This window comes from Sinocyclocheilus rhinocerous, unplaced genomic scaffold (assembly GCF_001515625.1).
Source record: "Sinocyclocheilus rhinocerous isolate Xijiao unplaced genomic scaffold, SAMN03320098_v1.1 scaffold503, whole genome shotgun sequence".
Taxonomy (NCBI): Eukaryota; Metazoa; Chordata; class Actinopteri; order Cypriniformes; family Cyprinidae; genus Sinocyclocheilus; species Sinocyclocheilus rhinocerous.
The window spans coordinates 238,820-252,142 of record NW_015643185.1 but is presented as its reverse complement, the minus strand read 5'-3'; the positions used below and the strand labels follow the sequence as shown (position 1 = coordinate 252,142).

General features: G+C 39.5%; 3 protein-coding genes and 1 pseudogene across 8 annotated transcripts; 1 reads left to right on the top strand and 3 right to left on the bottom strand.

Moving 5' to 3' along the window:
- LOC107757093 (WD repeat-containing protein 35-like) overlaps positions 1 to 8,279 on the bottom strand; it is a 25,914-nt pseudogene extending 17,635 nt beyond the window's left edge.
- LOC107757123 (matrilin-3-like) lies at positions 173 to 4,571 on the bottom strand. 4 transcript variants are annotated; one of them, XM_016574509.1, is made up of 6 exons: positions 4,362 to 4,571; positions 2,951 to 3,304; positions 1,604 to 2,179; positions 1,052 to 1,183; positions 596 to 697; positions 173 to 350 (listed from the first exon to the last, which is right to left on the bottom strand). In XM_016574509.1, exons 1-6 carry the CDS (start codon positions 4,528 to 4,530, stop codon positions 301 to 303), a joined length of 1,383 nt encoding a protein of 460 aa, XP_016429995.1. In that variant the 5' UTR covers positions 4,531 to 4,571; the 3' UTR covers positions 173 to 300. The 4 variants fall into 4 exon arrangements, with proteins under 4 accessions (XP_016429995.1, XP_016429996.1, XP_016429997.1 ...); XM_016574510.1 differs by lacking the exon at positions 1,052 to 1,183; XM_016574511.1 differs by lacking the exon at positions 2,951 to 3,304.
- LOC107757125 (uncharacterized protein C6orf203 homolog) lies at positions 4,920 to 7,913 on the top strand. 2 transcript variants are annotated; one of them, XM_016574514.1, is made up of 5 exons: positions 4,953 to 5,011; positions 5,253 to 5,260; positions 6,105 to 6,545; positions 6,794 to 6,866; positions 7,072 to 7,913. In XM_016574514.1, the coding sequence occupies exons 3-5, from the start codon at positions 6,115 to 6,117 to the stop codon at positions 7,252 to 7,254; spliced, it is 687 nt and encodes a 228-aa protein (XP_016430000.1). In that variant the 5' UTR covers positions 4,953 to 5,011; positions 5,253 to 5,260; positions 6,105 to 6,114; the 3' UTR covers positions 7,255 to 7,913. The 2 variants fall into 2 exon arrangements, with proteins under 2 accessions (XP_016429999.1, XP_016430000.1); XM_016574513.1 differs by lacking the exon at positions 5,253 to 5,260 and having other exon boundaries at positions 4,920 to 5,011.
- Positions 7,937 to 13,323, bottom strand: LOC107757121 (BEN domain-containing protein 3-like). 2 transcript variants are annotated; one of them, XM_016574506.1, is made up of 4 exons: positions 12,929 to 13,323; positions 12,130 to 12,184; positions 10,989 to 11,143; positions 7,937 to 10,815 (listed from the first exon to the last, which is right to left on the bottom strand). In XM_016574506.1, exons 2-4 carry the CDS (start codon positions 12,179 to 12,181, stop codon positions 8,551 to 8,553), a joined length of 2,472 nt encoding a protein of 823 aa, XP_016429992.1. In that variant the 5' UTR covers positions 12,182 to 12,184; positions 12,929 to 13,323; the 3' UTR covers positions 7,937 to 8,550. The 2 variants fall into 2 exon arrangements, with proteins under 2 accessions (XP_016429992.1, XP_016429993.1); XM_016574507.1 differs by lacking the exon at positions 12,130 to 12,184.

Genomic DNA, 13,323 nt, shown 5'->3' with positions numbered 1-13,323 from the left:
TATTCTAAATAGACAACAACATAAAATAATGTGAGTATACTTTACATATTACTATTATACTTACTATTTTTTTCCCAAAATAAAAGTAAATTTACTTAAAAACATGTAACACTTTGTGTCAACAAAGTTAATTTGATATATGATGATAACTCAAAGATCATACTCATAAGCACAATATGAAGTCAGATTAAATAAACAAAATGTGGAATGCATGGGATACATTGTAGGCAGCTAATGGGAGATTAAGTCCTTTGTTTGTTTGTTTTTTAGAACAAGCTGTTTAGAGTCCCATCCTCCACTCTAGGCGCGATGGAGATCAAACTGCTGCACTTTGTGTGAGATGTCATCCAGTAAGAACAGTTAAGAAAAACGTATCACACGTCATGATCATCAAGACCATTATAGGATCGGTTTCCTGATTAACACCAGCTTTGGACAGAAACCAATATGACTATTAAAAGACATCATAAACCCTGTCCGCTATGTGAATGCTGCAAAAAAAAACTCTCTCAGGACATGGAACGTTTATCAGACTGAGAGAGTTGTTTAATCAGGATAGGTGATAAACAAATGCTGTATTAATCTGAAAGGATATGTCTGCTGGTAAGCATCTGTATGCTGTTGTGAACCTTCCTTTGAAATGCGATCTGAGCTTCACACATGCAGGCATTCTCAGTCAGATCTCCTCTTGCCTCTTCTGTAAAAGAAGCAGACATGTTTTACTGTATACTTAAAATGCTGAAAATCTTTCCTTCACTCCTTAATTTATATATCATAAATATTATCACTGACAATTTTAAAAACAAACTCTCAACATAAACATTCCAGAGCACACATTTTATCTTATTAAACACATACTTATTTAAAAGATTTATAATTCAGATATAATGTCTGATTTCAGTGGCGTATTTGTATGGCAATTAGTTTGAGCCCAAAATCATTTCTGTGCACAAAAGTTTCTGAATGCATTTCTTTAGAATGCATCAAATAATATTCTTTACGATATGCATGAAATTTTTCAAATGATTTGATGCATATTTTTATGACAAACCATTGGCCTGCTTAGAGCACGTTTTCTTGTCAGAGTTGATAACATATCCCTCTCTGCACTTGCAGAAATAAGAGACGTTGTTGTTGGCACAAATATATTCGCAGCTGTGCCCAAATGCACAAGCATCGAAACCTGCAAAATCAGCTGAATGAGCAAAAATCATTTCACTACTGATCAACCAAAACCACAAAAAAGAAATATTCTATATGAAATACTGTTATTTTAGAAAATAATTATTAGAACACTAGAATAACTAAATATTATTGATCAGTCATTGATGCATTCATTTAATGTAATTTCAAATTATATATAATAATATATAATGTGATTTCAAATTATATATATATATATATATATATAGATGTATAGATGTATATGTATGTTTTAAAATAATATAAATAATTGTATAATAATTATACATATTTATATAAAAATATATTTTATAATATACATTTTAATTTTGATTGCCTTATGATTCTAGATTAAATTAAAATGTGATCCAATTAATTCTAAACTGTTTTTCTCAACAAAATAGGATCTTTATTCTCTTACCACACAGTGTCTCCCTGAACTTGGATGTGAGTTTCTCGATCACACCGTATGTCTCCACATAGAACACATGGTCATCAAGAGGCTGACTGGCCATCAGTTTGAGAGACCGCATATCTGCTCTGTCCACTCCGACAGCATATATTTCAATCCCAGAAGCCCTTGCTGCTGCTGCCACCTCTTCAACTTTATCTTGCGGCCGTCCATCAGTCACAATGATGGCCACCTTACCAATCTTCTTTTTTAGTGGCCGGGCCCCAGCATTCTCTGTAAAAACCTGTTCCATGGTGGTTTTTATGGCCAGGCCAGTCATGGTTCCCGTTGAGAGGGGATCAATACGGGAGAAGGCTTGCTTGACCTCGGCCTTACTAAAGTACTTTTTCAGAAGGAACTCAATGTTGACGGTGCTGGCGTAGTTGACCAGGGCGACTCGTGTGGCATCGGATCCGATATCAAGAGAGTCAACCAGTTCAGAGAGGAAGATTTTGACTTTTTCAAACTCTGCAGGGCGGACGCTACGAGAGCTGTCAATGATGAAAACCAGATCTAGAGGACGGCTCTTGCAGAGCTCTACTGGAGCTGTAAGAGAGAAATAATTTATTGAAAATTAGTGACACATTAGCATTAAAATGATTAAAAAGTGCAAAGTGTTTGTGAAAAGAGAGGCTCCTCGATGAGCAATGCAGCACTGTGACTGAAAAAAATGGAAAGAAACTGAGTCAGTTAATCCCATTTGTGCTAAACAAAGTTCAAATTGCATTTCTGTAGACAATAAGCTTTGCATTAGCAAAAATGGCCTCATTAATGTATTTGTCTTGCTTGTTTAATGTTATATGACTAGGGGTGTAACAATATATTGCAATACAAAAATGCAACAATATGTATGATGGATAGTGACAATATTATATATAATCAGAATAAGTTTCGTATTCTGCCGGCACCCATTCACTGCAATGGATCCATTGGTGAGCAAGTGATGTAATGCTAAATTTCTGCAAATCTGTCCTGATTTTTGTCCTGAAGAACTCATTTATATCTTGGATGGCCTGAGGATGAGTAAATTTGTAGCAAATCTTTATTTTTGGATGAACTATTTGCTGTTTATCATACGTCTTCAAAGTAATAATTAAAAAACATCCCATTTTGACTGATCGTGATACTACAAGTATTGTGAGATCAGTAATGTGTATCAAACCGAATCATGACATGAGTATATCGTTACACCCCTATAAATGAACCATTCAGTTTTTTTTTTTTTTTTGTGAATTCTCCTTTAAAGAGACAGAGAAAGAGAAGGATTGAAGAGGACCAGACTGGTCGTCTGCACCCGATGGGGTGGGATTGGTCTACCTGGGTCAGTGGAGGGTTCGGCAGGGGCAGTTGTGCCATGAGGGGTATTGACCGGCTCTGAAGTGGTTGTCGTGGTTGTTGTGGTTGTAGTGGCTGTAGTCTGTGTTGGAGGTGGCGGGGGTAGGGTGGCTACCTTGGTGAGTGGGGTGGGCACTGTAGGGACAGGTAACACCACTGGCATTCTGGGAGGTGTGGGCACAACTGACCGGACAGGATGGACAGGTGAGATGGGCCGGACAGGTAAAGCAGGACGGTGGTAGATAAAAGGAGGCCCCTTCCAGGGTGGCCGCTGATGATGATGTTGATGAGGGTTGCGATGATGATAGCTGTAAAACCTGTGATTAAAGCCCTGAGCTTTGTTTGGTTATAGAGAGAGAGAGAGAGAGAGAGAGAGAGGAGGTAAACAGATACATAGAAATACATAGAAGGAAGAAAATACAAGAGAGAGGAAAAAAATTCAAGAATCCATAGACAGATGAAAAGAAAAGAAAATAGAGGAGAAAGACAAAGGTGGGAGCGTGAAAAGGAGATTTAGAACAAGAAAAGGGGGAGAGAAGCATTAAAGTAAGCCATTACTCTATTGGTTTAAAGCAATATGATATTGATGTGGGGTTGTGATGACACTCTTTGGTTGTTAGCAAAAGCATGAGCTAAATGTCTCCATTTTCAAGCAGTGAGGCCAGAAGTTCTCTGTGAATGACTGCAACATTTAACATGTCAACCTGAAGGAGAAACATGTTATAGCACCAGATCCACTTCTCAAACAAAATCATTCATTCTTTAAGGGACCGAAGTATATAACATTACTAGATTAACAATTTCAGTTGAAAGATATGAGAGTCAGACAGTGAAGAAAAAAGATGAATTGTAGTACAATTTTGAAAGATATGTTTTAAAGCTCACAAATCATGTAGAGCCTTCATTTTGCGAATATAATTTAAAGAATGTTAAATAAATAAACAAATAAGATTTTTAATGAATGATAAAAACAACGCTTTTATATTGTAATAACTCCTGTAATGCAGTACTCAATAGAACCACCAAGGTTTTAGAAGTCTAAAGGTCTCTGATCCGTCATCAGCTAATAGGCCTACTGTAAAATAGCAATTCCAGCTGTGTGTAGATTACATAATTTCACGGGACTATAGCAGGTTACTTTTTGTTCCAGAAGAGCACTAATGCCATTTAAAAATTGAAAAAAAAAAAAAAAACTCTTTAATTTCTTAAATACTCATTTCACTCAGTAGTTTTTTTTTAAATAATACTCAGTATTAACATATTTTAAATATTCATTTAAATCAATGCTTGAAAAGAATTACAAGTGTTGATTTCACATGACTTTAATAAAATGCAATAATAATAATAATAATAATAACAAAAGTTACAAATAACAGGAAAAAAAAAAGATAACCTCCAAAGTTGATGGAGTTTCCGTGTCCAGGCATATTGGGGGTGAAGTGAGATCTCTGCCGGTCCGCGTACAGCTTGTTATGGTTCCGTACGTAAGGGCCATACGTACCCTGCGCCTCCATTAAAAATGCTGACAAACAAAAGACAAAAATGCAAATAAAGCATGTCATGTTGATGAAGATGGATGCAGAAATCTCCGTTCTCTTGTGGTTATTCCGACCCACTGTGAGAGTTTTGACAGGAGGAGGCGCTCACGTGATGTTTTAAAGCCGCTGGCCCCCAGACGTCCAACGCCAGCCACCAATCCAGAGAAACAAGTGCGTTTGACTGGGCGGGGGTTTAGTCTTATATAAATGTGTGCAGAATACCACTAGAACGGCATAGATAGCACACATAGTGCCCAAAGCATTCTGGAAAAAAAATAGTAATGTTTATGAGCTAATATAGGCTATACACAACTTTACGATATCTCTAAAACCCTAATGATTAAATATAATTCTGCGTTGTGTATAATAATTCATCCCGACTCTAGAGGGCGCTGTAAAATGTGCACCACTACAGTTTGCAGCGACTGCTGACTTGTTTTTACTGTGCTCGTTCCTCGTTGGTAAACTCGAGATTAGAGAGTCAAGGGGAGATCACACAACTCAGGTAAAAATTGTCTTTTTAAGTCGTTGTCAAACAAACAACAAGTGTTGCTTTTGCATTTGTTGATGGTGAAGTATCCTGAAGAATTGTCGTGAGCATTGGTTTGGGTTACAAACACATTATGAGATGCTGTCTATGCAAACTCTGATGATATTATCGTCATGAGAATATGTCAGATTTTTACATATCATGCTTTCCCTTATGTCTGTACTTAAATATCATTATATTTCCCTCCTCAAATTAGTTATTTGGGTAAGTGGACAGACAAGTCCTCAGCGACGTCGAGCTGTATGTCTTGTATGCTTACATCTATACACAATTGCAAATTTGTGAAAGAAATTCAGCTGAGAATTATTTCAAAATGACGTATTTTCTGTGTATTGTAGTGCATTCTGTTGAATATATACAGTGCTTAACATGTTTTTTTAGACCATCACCCAACGTAAGGCTTGTGCCACAGCTGCCTTAAACTAACAGTATTGGTGATTACCAAAATCATCAGTATGTGTAAGCTCTTTAGTCACTGTCACAGTAGTGTTTCTAATGCTAAAATATAATTTAGTACATAAAAACAATGCCAGCAAGAATGCAAGCTTTTATCAAAGCCAAATGAGGTCATACAAGATAAAAAATAAAATATATAATATTTTAGTTATTATGTGTGAATAAAGACTATTTAGTTGTTTCGGTTTGTTATTTGCCTAATAAATGACAAGTTGTTGACAGATTCCTAATATATTTGTTTTCTCCTTAAGACAGATGGTCTAATAAATTTGTTAAGCACTGTATATATGTATAGAACTGTATATGTATGTATGTATTGGTATACATATGATGATAGAAACAAATATAAATGACAAATATTTAAAACAAAATAAATGAATAGTGAAGTAAAAGCAGACAACAAATGGCCAGCATACATTAGAGCTCCTTTACTATTTAAAAAAGCATTCCAGGACACACACCTTGAAGTTGGTTTCTAAAATTTACAGTGCGGTTAGAGCTGAGTCTAGGCACTTGTTGACTTTGAAGAATGAAAAGTGTGCATGCATGTTACCCCTTTTCTCTGCTCTTTTTCTCTTGTGTCTGTGTTCAGTGTTCACAGTATGCAGAATCTGTCAGTGCAGGCGCTGGCCCTGCGGCAGCTAGGCAGACTGAACTCCCTCCAGCTGCTCACACCATGCCATGCCTCTGGTCTCAGCATGTGGTGCCCGCGAACATTACACGCGCGTCAGTTGTGGGGTTCAGCCGCTCCCCAGACACACCGTACAGCTATGTGGCCAAGATCATGGGACACTCGGCAGAGCTGGTCGCTCCATCAGGCCCGGCTCAAGAGCACGAGAAAAAAAGGGAAGCAAAAAGCAATGCAGCAGCAGGAGGAGGAGGAGGAGGAACAGGAAGATGCAGAGGCTAGTGATTATGAGGATGAGCTTCCAGATGACCCAGGCCTGCCAAAAGACTATAAAGACCATGAGAAAACTGTCCAATCTCTACGTTTCGATCTGGTTTTGAAGACCGGATTGGACATTGCACGAAAGTAAGTCAGAGAAACTGTTCATCATGTTCAGAGATTAATTCTGCCACACTGGTGAGTTGCAAATTTGAGTTTTCAGTTCCAATTGCAGATGTAACTCCCAAGTTTTACCTCATAGAACCCGATTAGAGAATGGACTGATGGCGTTCGTATAATCTTTGCTCATATTGCTCTCCTTTATCTCAGGCTGTACATTTAGTTTGTGGTATTTTGGCCAGTGGCAGTGACTAACACATGTATCTGTTTTATAGTGGTGTGGAGGATGCTTTCTATAACCTCAAATTGAGACTGAATGGTCAGAAACTCACCAAGAAGAGCAAAATGGTGAGTCAGCACCCTCTAGTGGTATAATCAGAAAGAACTTTCCTCGAAAATATCGAACACTAGCTGAACAAATTATGGATGCAATAAAAAAAAAACTACCCCGCTTGTGGTAGTCTTCCCATTACTTAATTAATCTTGAGTACCGGTTAGTATAAGCAGAAATGGCACCTTAATTTAACAGTCCATGGTCTGCTCCCTCCTACAGGTTAAAGTGGGGGATACACTGGATCTGATCCTAAATGAGGACAAAGAAATGGACACAGTCTTGCTGAAGAGAGTGATCTTAAAAAAGGTGGTTGGAGAGACAAAAGACGCAGAAAAGCAGAGAGTCATTCTAAGATGCTGGAAACACCTACAACTTCCCAGAAAGGATGTGCACAAGCAGTAAAGACCAATTCTGTGATGTGTATGAGAGGTGAAAGATCAGAAAATGGGACAGAACTGATATTTCCTATTCCACTCTCCAACCATTTGATTCTGAAACTGCAGATTGAGGAGTTAATGAGTTTTTCAATGCCCAACAAAAACTGAAGGTCCTTTTCACATCTATTCACTTAACAGTAGTTCATAACGGTTTCATACTACTTAAAGATTATTTTTATTAACTTTACAGGTCACAAATGGAACACAAAAACATCCTATTGTTTAGAGGTGGTTTTGGTTATATGCAATTTTTTATTTTTATGTTTACTAGATTCACAAAATAACATTGTGAGATGAATCAGATAGTATTTGGGAAATCAGTTGTTTTCTGATTCCTTGTTTATGATACCTTATTTTGTTTTTACCATTGTCTTTATGACATTGGTAGATTTTCAATGAGCAGTTTTCAGAGTGCCTTTGCATACAGCTGCACTAAGAGAGCCAGACAAAAACAAAAAAGAAATATTAAAAGGTTTTTACACAGCATTTATGCAAAAGATGAATGAGTCAGACCCACACAAATACAGTTTCCAAACTGTATTTCTTTCTTTTTTTCTTCATTATAATGGTCAGTGGTGGAATATACAAACAACACAAATTTAATCTCAATAAACATCAAAGAAAAAATTATCTGTCTTCCCTTAGGTTTTTATTTTATCTGACGATAAAAGGCTCCTAATGACCCTCACTTGTGTATCTGAAGTAAAATAAAAAGGAACATGAAACCCATCTTGGCTATGAAGTGAATTTTTATTTAAAAATATTTAACATATAACCTGGTGCTATAGTTAAGTACAGATGAATAAGATTTACTTCCTGTAAGGCAGGACATACTTCAATATGTTGATAATTAGAAAAAGCCAGTGCTGCAACATTGCTAAAAAAAAAACATATTTATATATCTTCTCTGCTCTCACCCCAAACTAAAGTGACCTGTTATTTTTAAAGAACTAAATGTTTACATTTAAGTTGATTAAGGCTAACTTTAGCTTATCTATTAATTAGACATTAGAATAACATAAATCATATTTTGGCATATAAATAGTAACAAATATTTCACTGTCATGTGATAGTGGCTTCAATCACCAACTTTCTGTCACCTACTAAACCATTTAAAGGCCATGGACGTGAACTCGACCAGCCGAACTAGACCTTAAACAAGAACAGGTTTCAGTATGCTTCAGCTTATGGACTTGTGCAAATAACAGGTATGTTGTGTAAATTATTAAGAAAACAGGTCTGCACTTTGCAGGAACATTGTCTAAGAATAAGTCACAGTGTTGTTTGATCTCTTTGCCTTCTTTAGAATGTCACATTTCTTGCGATTGGGGCGCCTGCAGCGCTCGTCAATGCTTGGCACGCATTCATAGTGCCACACTTCCTCCATTTTGTCAACTGGGTAGACGGCCTCCACATAATGACGAATAAGTCGGAGACGCACAGGGTCCAGCTGTTTCTTGTTGCAGGCCCCAGAGTGGTTGTACTGCAGCCGTAAATTTTCCTGTGTGAAAAGTTCCGGGAAGAGACGGACAAGAAGGCGAGCAGCAAAATTTCCCACAGACAGACTCTGTTGGACAATTTCCCTTACTTCAGCATCCGTGAGCAGGTACTCAGAAGGCACTGGGAAGTCTGGGTTGGACACCGAAAGGTCCTCAAGAGGAATTTTGCAGAAGTCCTTGCTGCTCTTCTCCAGGGGTGAAGATAGGACTTCAAAGTCCTCTTTCAGACGATCTAAAGCGAGAACATTGATTTGGCCAGCAGTTAGCAGCGAGTCTTTTGGGTCAGGCTCTTGGTCAGGTGAACAGGCCTTCCGTTGTTGCTGGTATGATCGCCGTTGGTCAGTATCCCGTCGCCTACAGCGCTCATCAAGTTTGCCAACAAACTCAAGGGTCCACACACGGTCGTTCTTAGCTTGTGGGTAAAGCAGCTGGACATAATGTCGGATGAGATTGATTCGTAGGGGATCCAGCCGTTTCTTTCCTAGAGAGCCACTGCAGTTATAGTATTTTCGTGCATTCTCATAAGTAAAGAGCTCAGGGAACATGAGAACCAGGAGTCGAGATGCAAAGTTCCCAATTGATAAACTGCTTTCATAGTTATTCTTTAGCTGTTCCTTAGTAAGTAAATACTCCTGAGGAACATCAAAGCCTGGAGGAGGAATCTCCAGTTTGTCAAAATCCACAGGCTCCAGCCATGATTTCTTAGACCTGCGATTTGGTTTCTCGTAATCGCACAGGTCACTGATCTTAACAATGGAGATACTATCAGGGAGATGTGTGGTGTCGTACATCTTTCGGTTGTCACAACTGCTGCCATTGACTGAAGCATTCTCCAGTGCTTCCTCCATTCGTTGCACGCACAGCTGCAGCCAGGTTTCTTCCGGGATATCAGGGAAATTGGCCTCCATGTATTTTCGTATAATTTCTAGTCTGTCTGAGTCAATGATCAGCTGTCCAATGCTGTTGTGGCCCTCCGGCAACTTGCCCTCCTCAAACACCTCTGGAAAGAGTCTGTTCAACAAAAACACGACAAGCTCCTCCGGCGATGTCAAGTCTTCAGAGTCGTCACCAGTGGCCTCATGTTGGTCATATACTACATCTGAACTGACATTGTTGGGACGAACATAATTGTTCTCTCCAGAGTTGAGGGAAAGATTCTCATCCTGGGCATCTTCACTGATGAAATGGCAAGCATGATTCGGTTCCATGTCAAACCCGACAACCATTGGAGGCTCTTTGTCACACATCTGACCACTATCCATGTCCTTCTGAGCCCAGAAACGATTCAAGAAATCATTGATCTGCAGCAAGCACTCTGTCTGCCAGACATTTTCATTTTTCACCAATGGGTAGCAGACTTCCACATAGTTACGTATTAGCTGAAGGTGCAATGAATCTAAAGTCCGTTCGGTTGTAAGGCTGCATGTGCTGCAGCCATGCGTGCATTCTTTTGCTGTGAAAAGTTCTGGGAACAGTTGAACAAGGAGTCTGCAGCCAAGATCTCCCGCAGTGGACGCTTGGTCCATCAACTGGGTGATTTCTTCGCTGGTCAGCTGGTATTCAGGAGGAGGTTGAAATTCCATGAACATCTCAGAGGGCTTCATCTGCTTTTTGATGCGCGTCACTTCAAGCGAGAGCAAATCCACCTTACTGTGCAGCTGGGTCATGCTGGAATTCAGCGTGTTGAGGAGGAAGAACATCTTCTCGATGAGCGGGTAGAGGTGAGAATCCAAGGCAGCAGGAGACCCTGTGACCCCCACATTAGGGGAGGCCTTAAACATGTGATGCTTTCTAGAGTTGCCCAGTTTTTGGAAGTGGACACCATTATGGCTTTCTCTGACTCCATTGTGGGCTCCGTTCTGGTCCAGATTGGATGCAGCTTTACGCTCAGAAATGCGATGTGTGATGCTGTAGAGTGGTTTCCTGTATGAAGAGATGGGAATCTGCTCCAGTGGAGATAATCTGTGGCTGTGAGAACATGACCTGCTTCCATTATCTGAACTGTTGTCAAGGAGATGTTCTCCAGCCTGGAAAGTAAGTGTGACATGTTGCTTTTAATAGTTTTTACCAAAAGTTAAGTCAAGCCAGATGTAGCCTGTTATTTAGCAAATGATATCCCAAATACAATGTTTAACCAGTAGAAGAATCAATGTTGTGATTGTAACAAATGTTCCTTTTCATTACAGGCATTTCATCTTACCTGTGTTGTCACCTTGACCCTCTTCCCGCTAGTGGGCCATTCCACCTCAGGGCCTGTGTCTGTTGCTGATCGTTTTGTAATGCGCTTAAAGAAGCTCTCCATCTTTCCCTCCGTGTTTTTAATAACATCCTCTGCATCTTTCTCAACTTTAACTTCTGGAGAAAAAGCCAATTGTTCATAACCATTCAAGAATGCTGACAGACATCATCTCACAACTCTGTACAACTTTAATGAGACAGAACCCATTGGTCTAATTTACATCTGGTATAAAAATCTGTCTCAGTTGATCTGATCACAAATGATCAGCTGAGACAATTACAACTGGCAGTAACATGCATCTCCTGTGATCATTTACATTTTTATATTTTTTGATCTTTGATCTTTTTATTATTTACAAATGCTATGTTTTGACAAGAATTCAAGCAGTTATTTTTGTTGGTGAACCTCTATAAACTGGTCAACAGAAAGTGTTTAGTGACCTTTGTTACTGCATATTGATATCAGGCATACTTAACATGTTCCTTGAGGTGTTGTGAATGTGTACATACTGTACACTCGTTTCATGCTTTTTCACTATTGTTGGCATGAAATAGCAATTGTGATCATCATATCTAGGCTACTTATCGAGTGAAACAGCTTCTCAAACAAGAAAAATGTAGGGCGGTACATGATTATGGCATGCACAGATGAATCATTTATAATAAACACTGCAACATTCCATAAAATAAGAATGGTTGATTTCATGGTGATTTTAAAGTCGCATGTAACCAGCAAGTTTAGAATGCTTGTTTTAAGGCAGTGGTTGATTTTACAGGTAAGCATTTACACTGCAAATGCAATGTCATGCCTTTTTGACAACATCTGATGATCTGCCTCTCTTAAATGTTATTGTTTATACCTATACTTAGTGCTGGTGTCCATTTCAGGTGATCCAGTCGCCAGTGATCCTACAAACAAGTTCAATACAACATCTCCATTTGATCTTAAGGTGAGTCAATTCATTTCACGGGATAGTTTGATTTGGACTGTTTATTTTGATGTGATGCATGTTACTATACAGAGATATTGTGATGTTTAATTTAAGTTCACTAAAGGCAAAGAAAGATGAGAATGATTTTAGTGTGAATCGTTATTTACATACTTTTATCAGGCACTTGTCCGTCTGCATTAACCATGCACACAGAAGAGCTCATGTCCTGGGAAGAGACACACAAGACCCATGACTGATTACTGATATGATCTGATAGTCACACATCTAATCTGACCACATACATTTCTTATGCACTTCTCCCTTACACTAGTCAGTCAATATCTGACTGCTAAATTGACAACATCTTTATGTATAATAATTTGTTAAATACATTTCTTTATGTATATCATTTGTTTTAAAAAGAGGAAGCACTTGGCCTGCTGAAACACAGTGAAGTCAGTATTACAAATGACTGGTCACAAATGTCATGGCAAGCGTGTGAAGATTATGATGCGCGTAAAACTTTATTCTCAGAGTGAGTTCTCTCTTCGATGAAGTTCTGTGAGATTGTTTTTCTATTTGTTTTTCATGTCTTGCACCGTGAAGTCTCGCCAGAGCACCAGAGAGGCGCTGCTTCACCGTACCGACCCCCGTCCACCGGCTCCACTTCCTCATTCTTCCAGTGGAAACCCCACGGATCGCTACAACCGGGGAGACAGACTGACAAGCGGCTCCCTACTGCGTTCCATCTGTGGACTGCATATGTCTTGAGAAAATAACGTACTCTTTATGTTTTTTTTGCTGTAATACGGAGTGCTGCCCTTCTCTCGTGTTTCCCCTCCCTACCTCCCCCGTGCGCAACTCTCCCTCTTGCGTGACACGGCAAGAAAAACATCCACCGATGAGTTTTCGCTCCGTCTCCCGCAACACGGCGCGCATAAACTACCTGCGCGGCGGAAATCAAACTCACCTTTTCGACTCCGGGCAGCCGTGTGCAGGTTAGGAGGCATTAGCCATGGTCACGTTTTTAAATCCAGTGGATTTGTCCACGGGTAACTGTTGTCCGTGTTTCTCTCCGCTGCTTTTCCCCCTCTCTCTAGTCAGTGCCCTCTCGCGTGACGTGACGGTACTGTGTCATTTCCGCACGGCTGTGGGATTTTGACCACCCCACGTGAATCCCTGAGCTGCTGTGCCGTGGCATTGAAACGCGCTGTGGCGTGGGCACACTAGTCATTTCAAGAGGCCCCTCGAGTCTCGCGCCTGAGTTCCACGAGGGTAAAATAACCCGTGTCATAGACGCTCGTGACCATACAAACCTACATCCCAGTGTTCTGTTGAATTCGTTTCAGAAAACTTGTAATAACC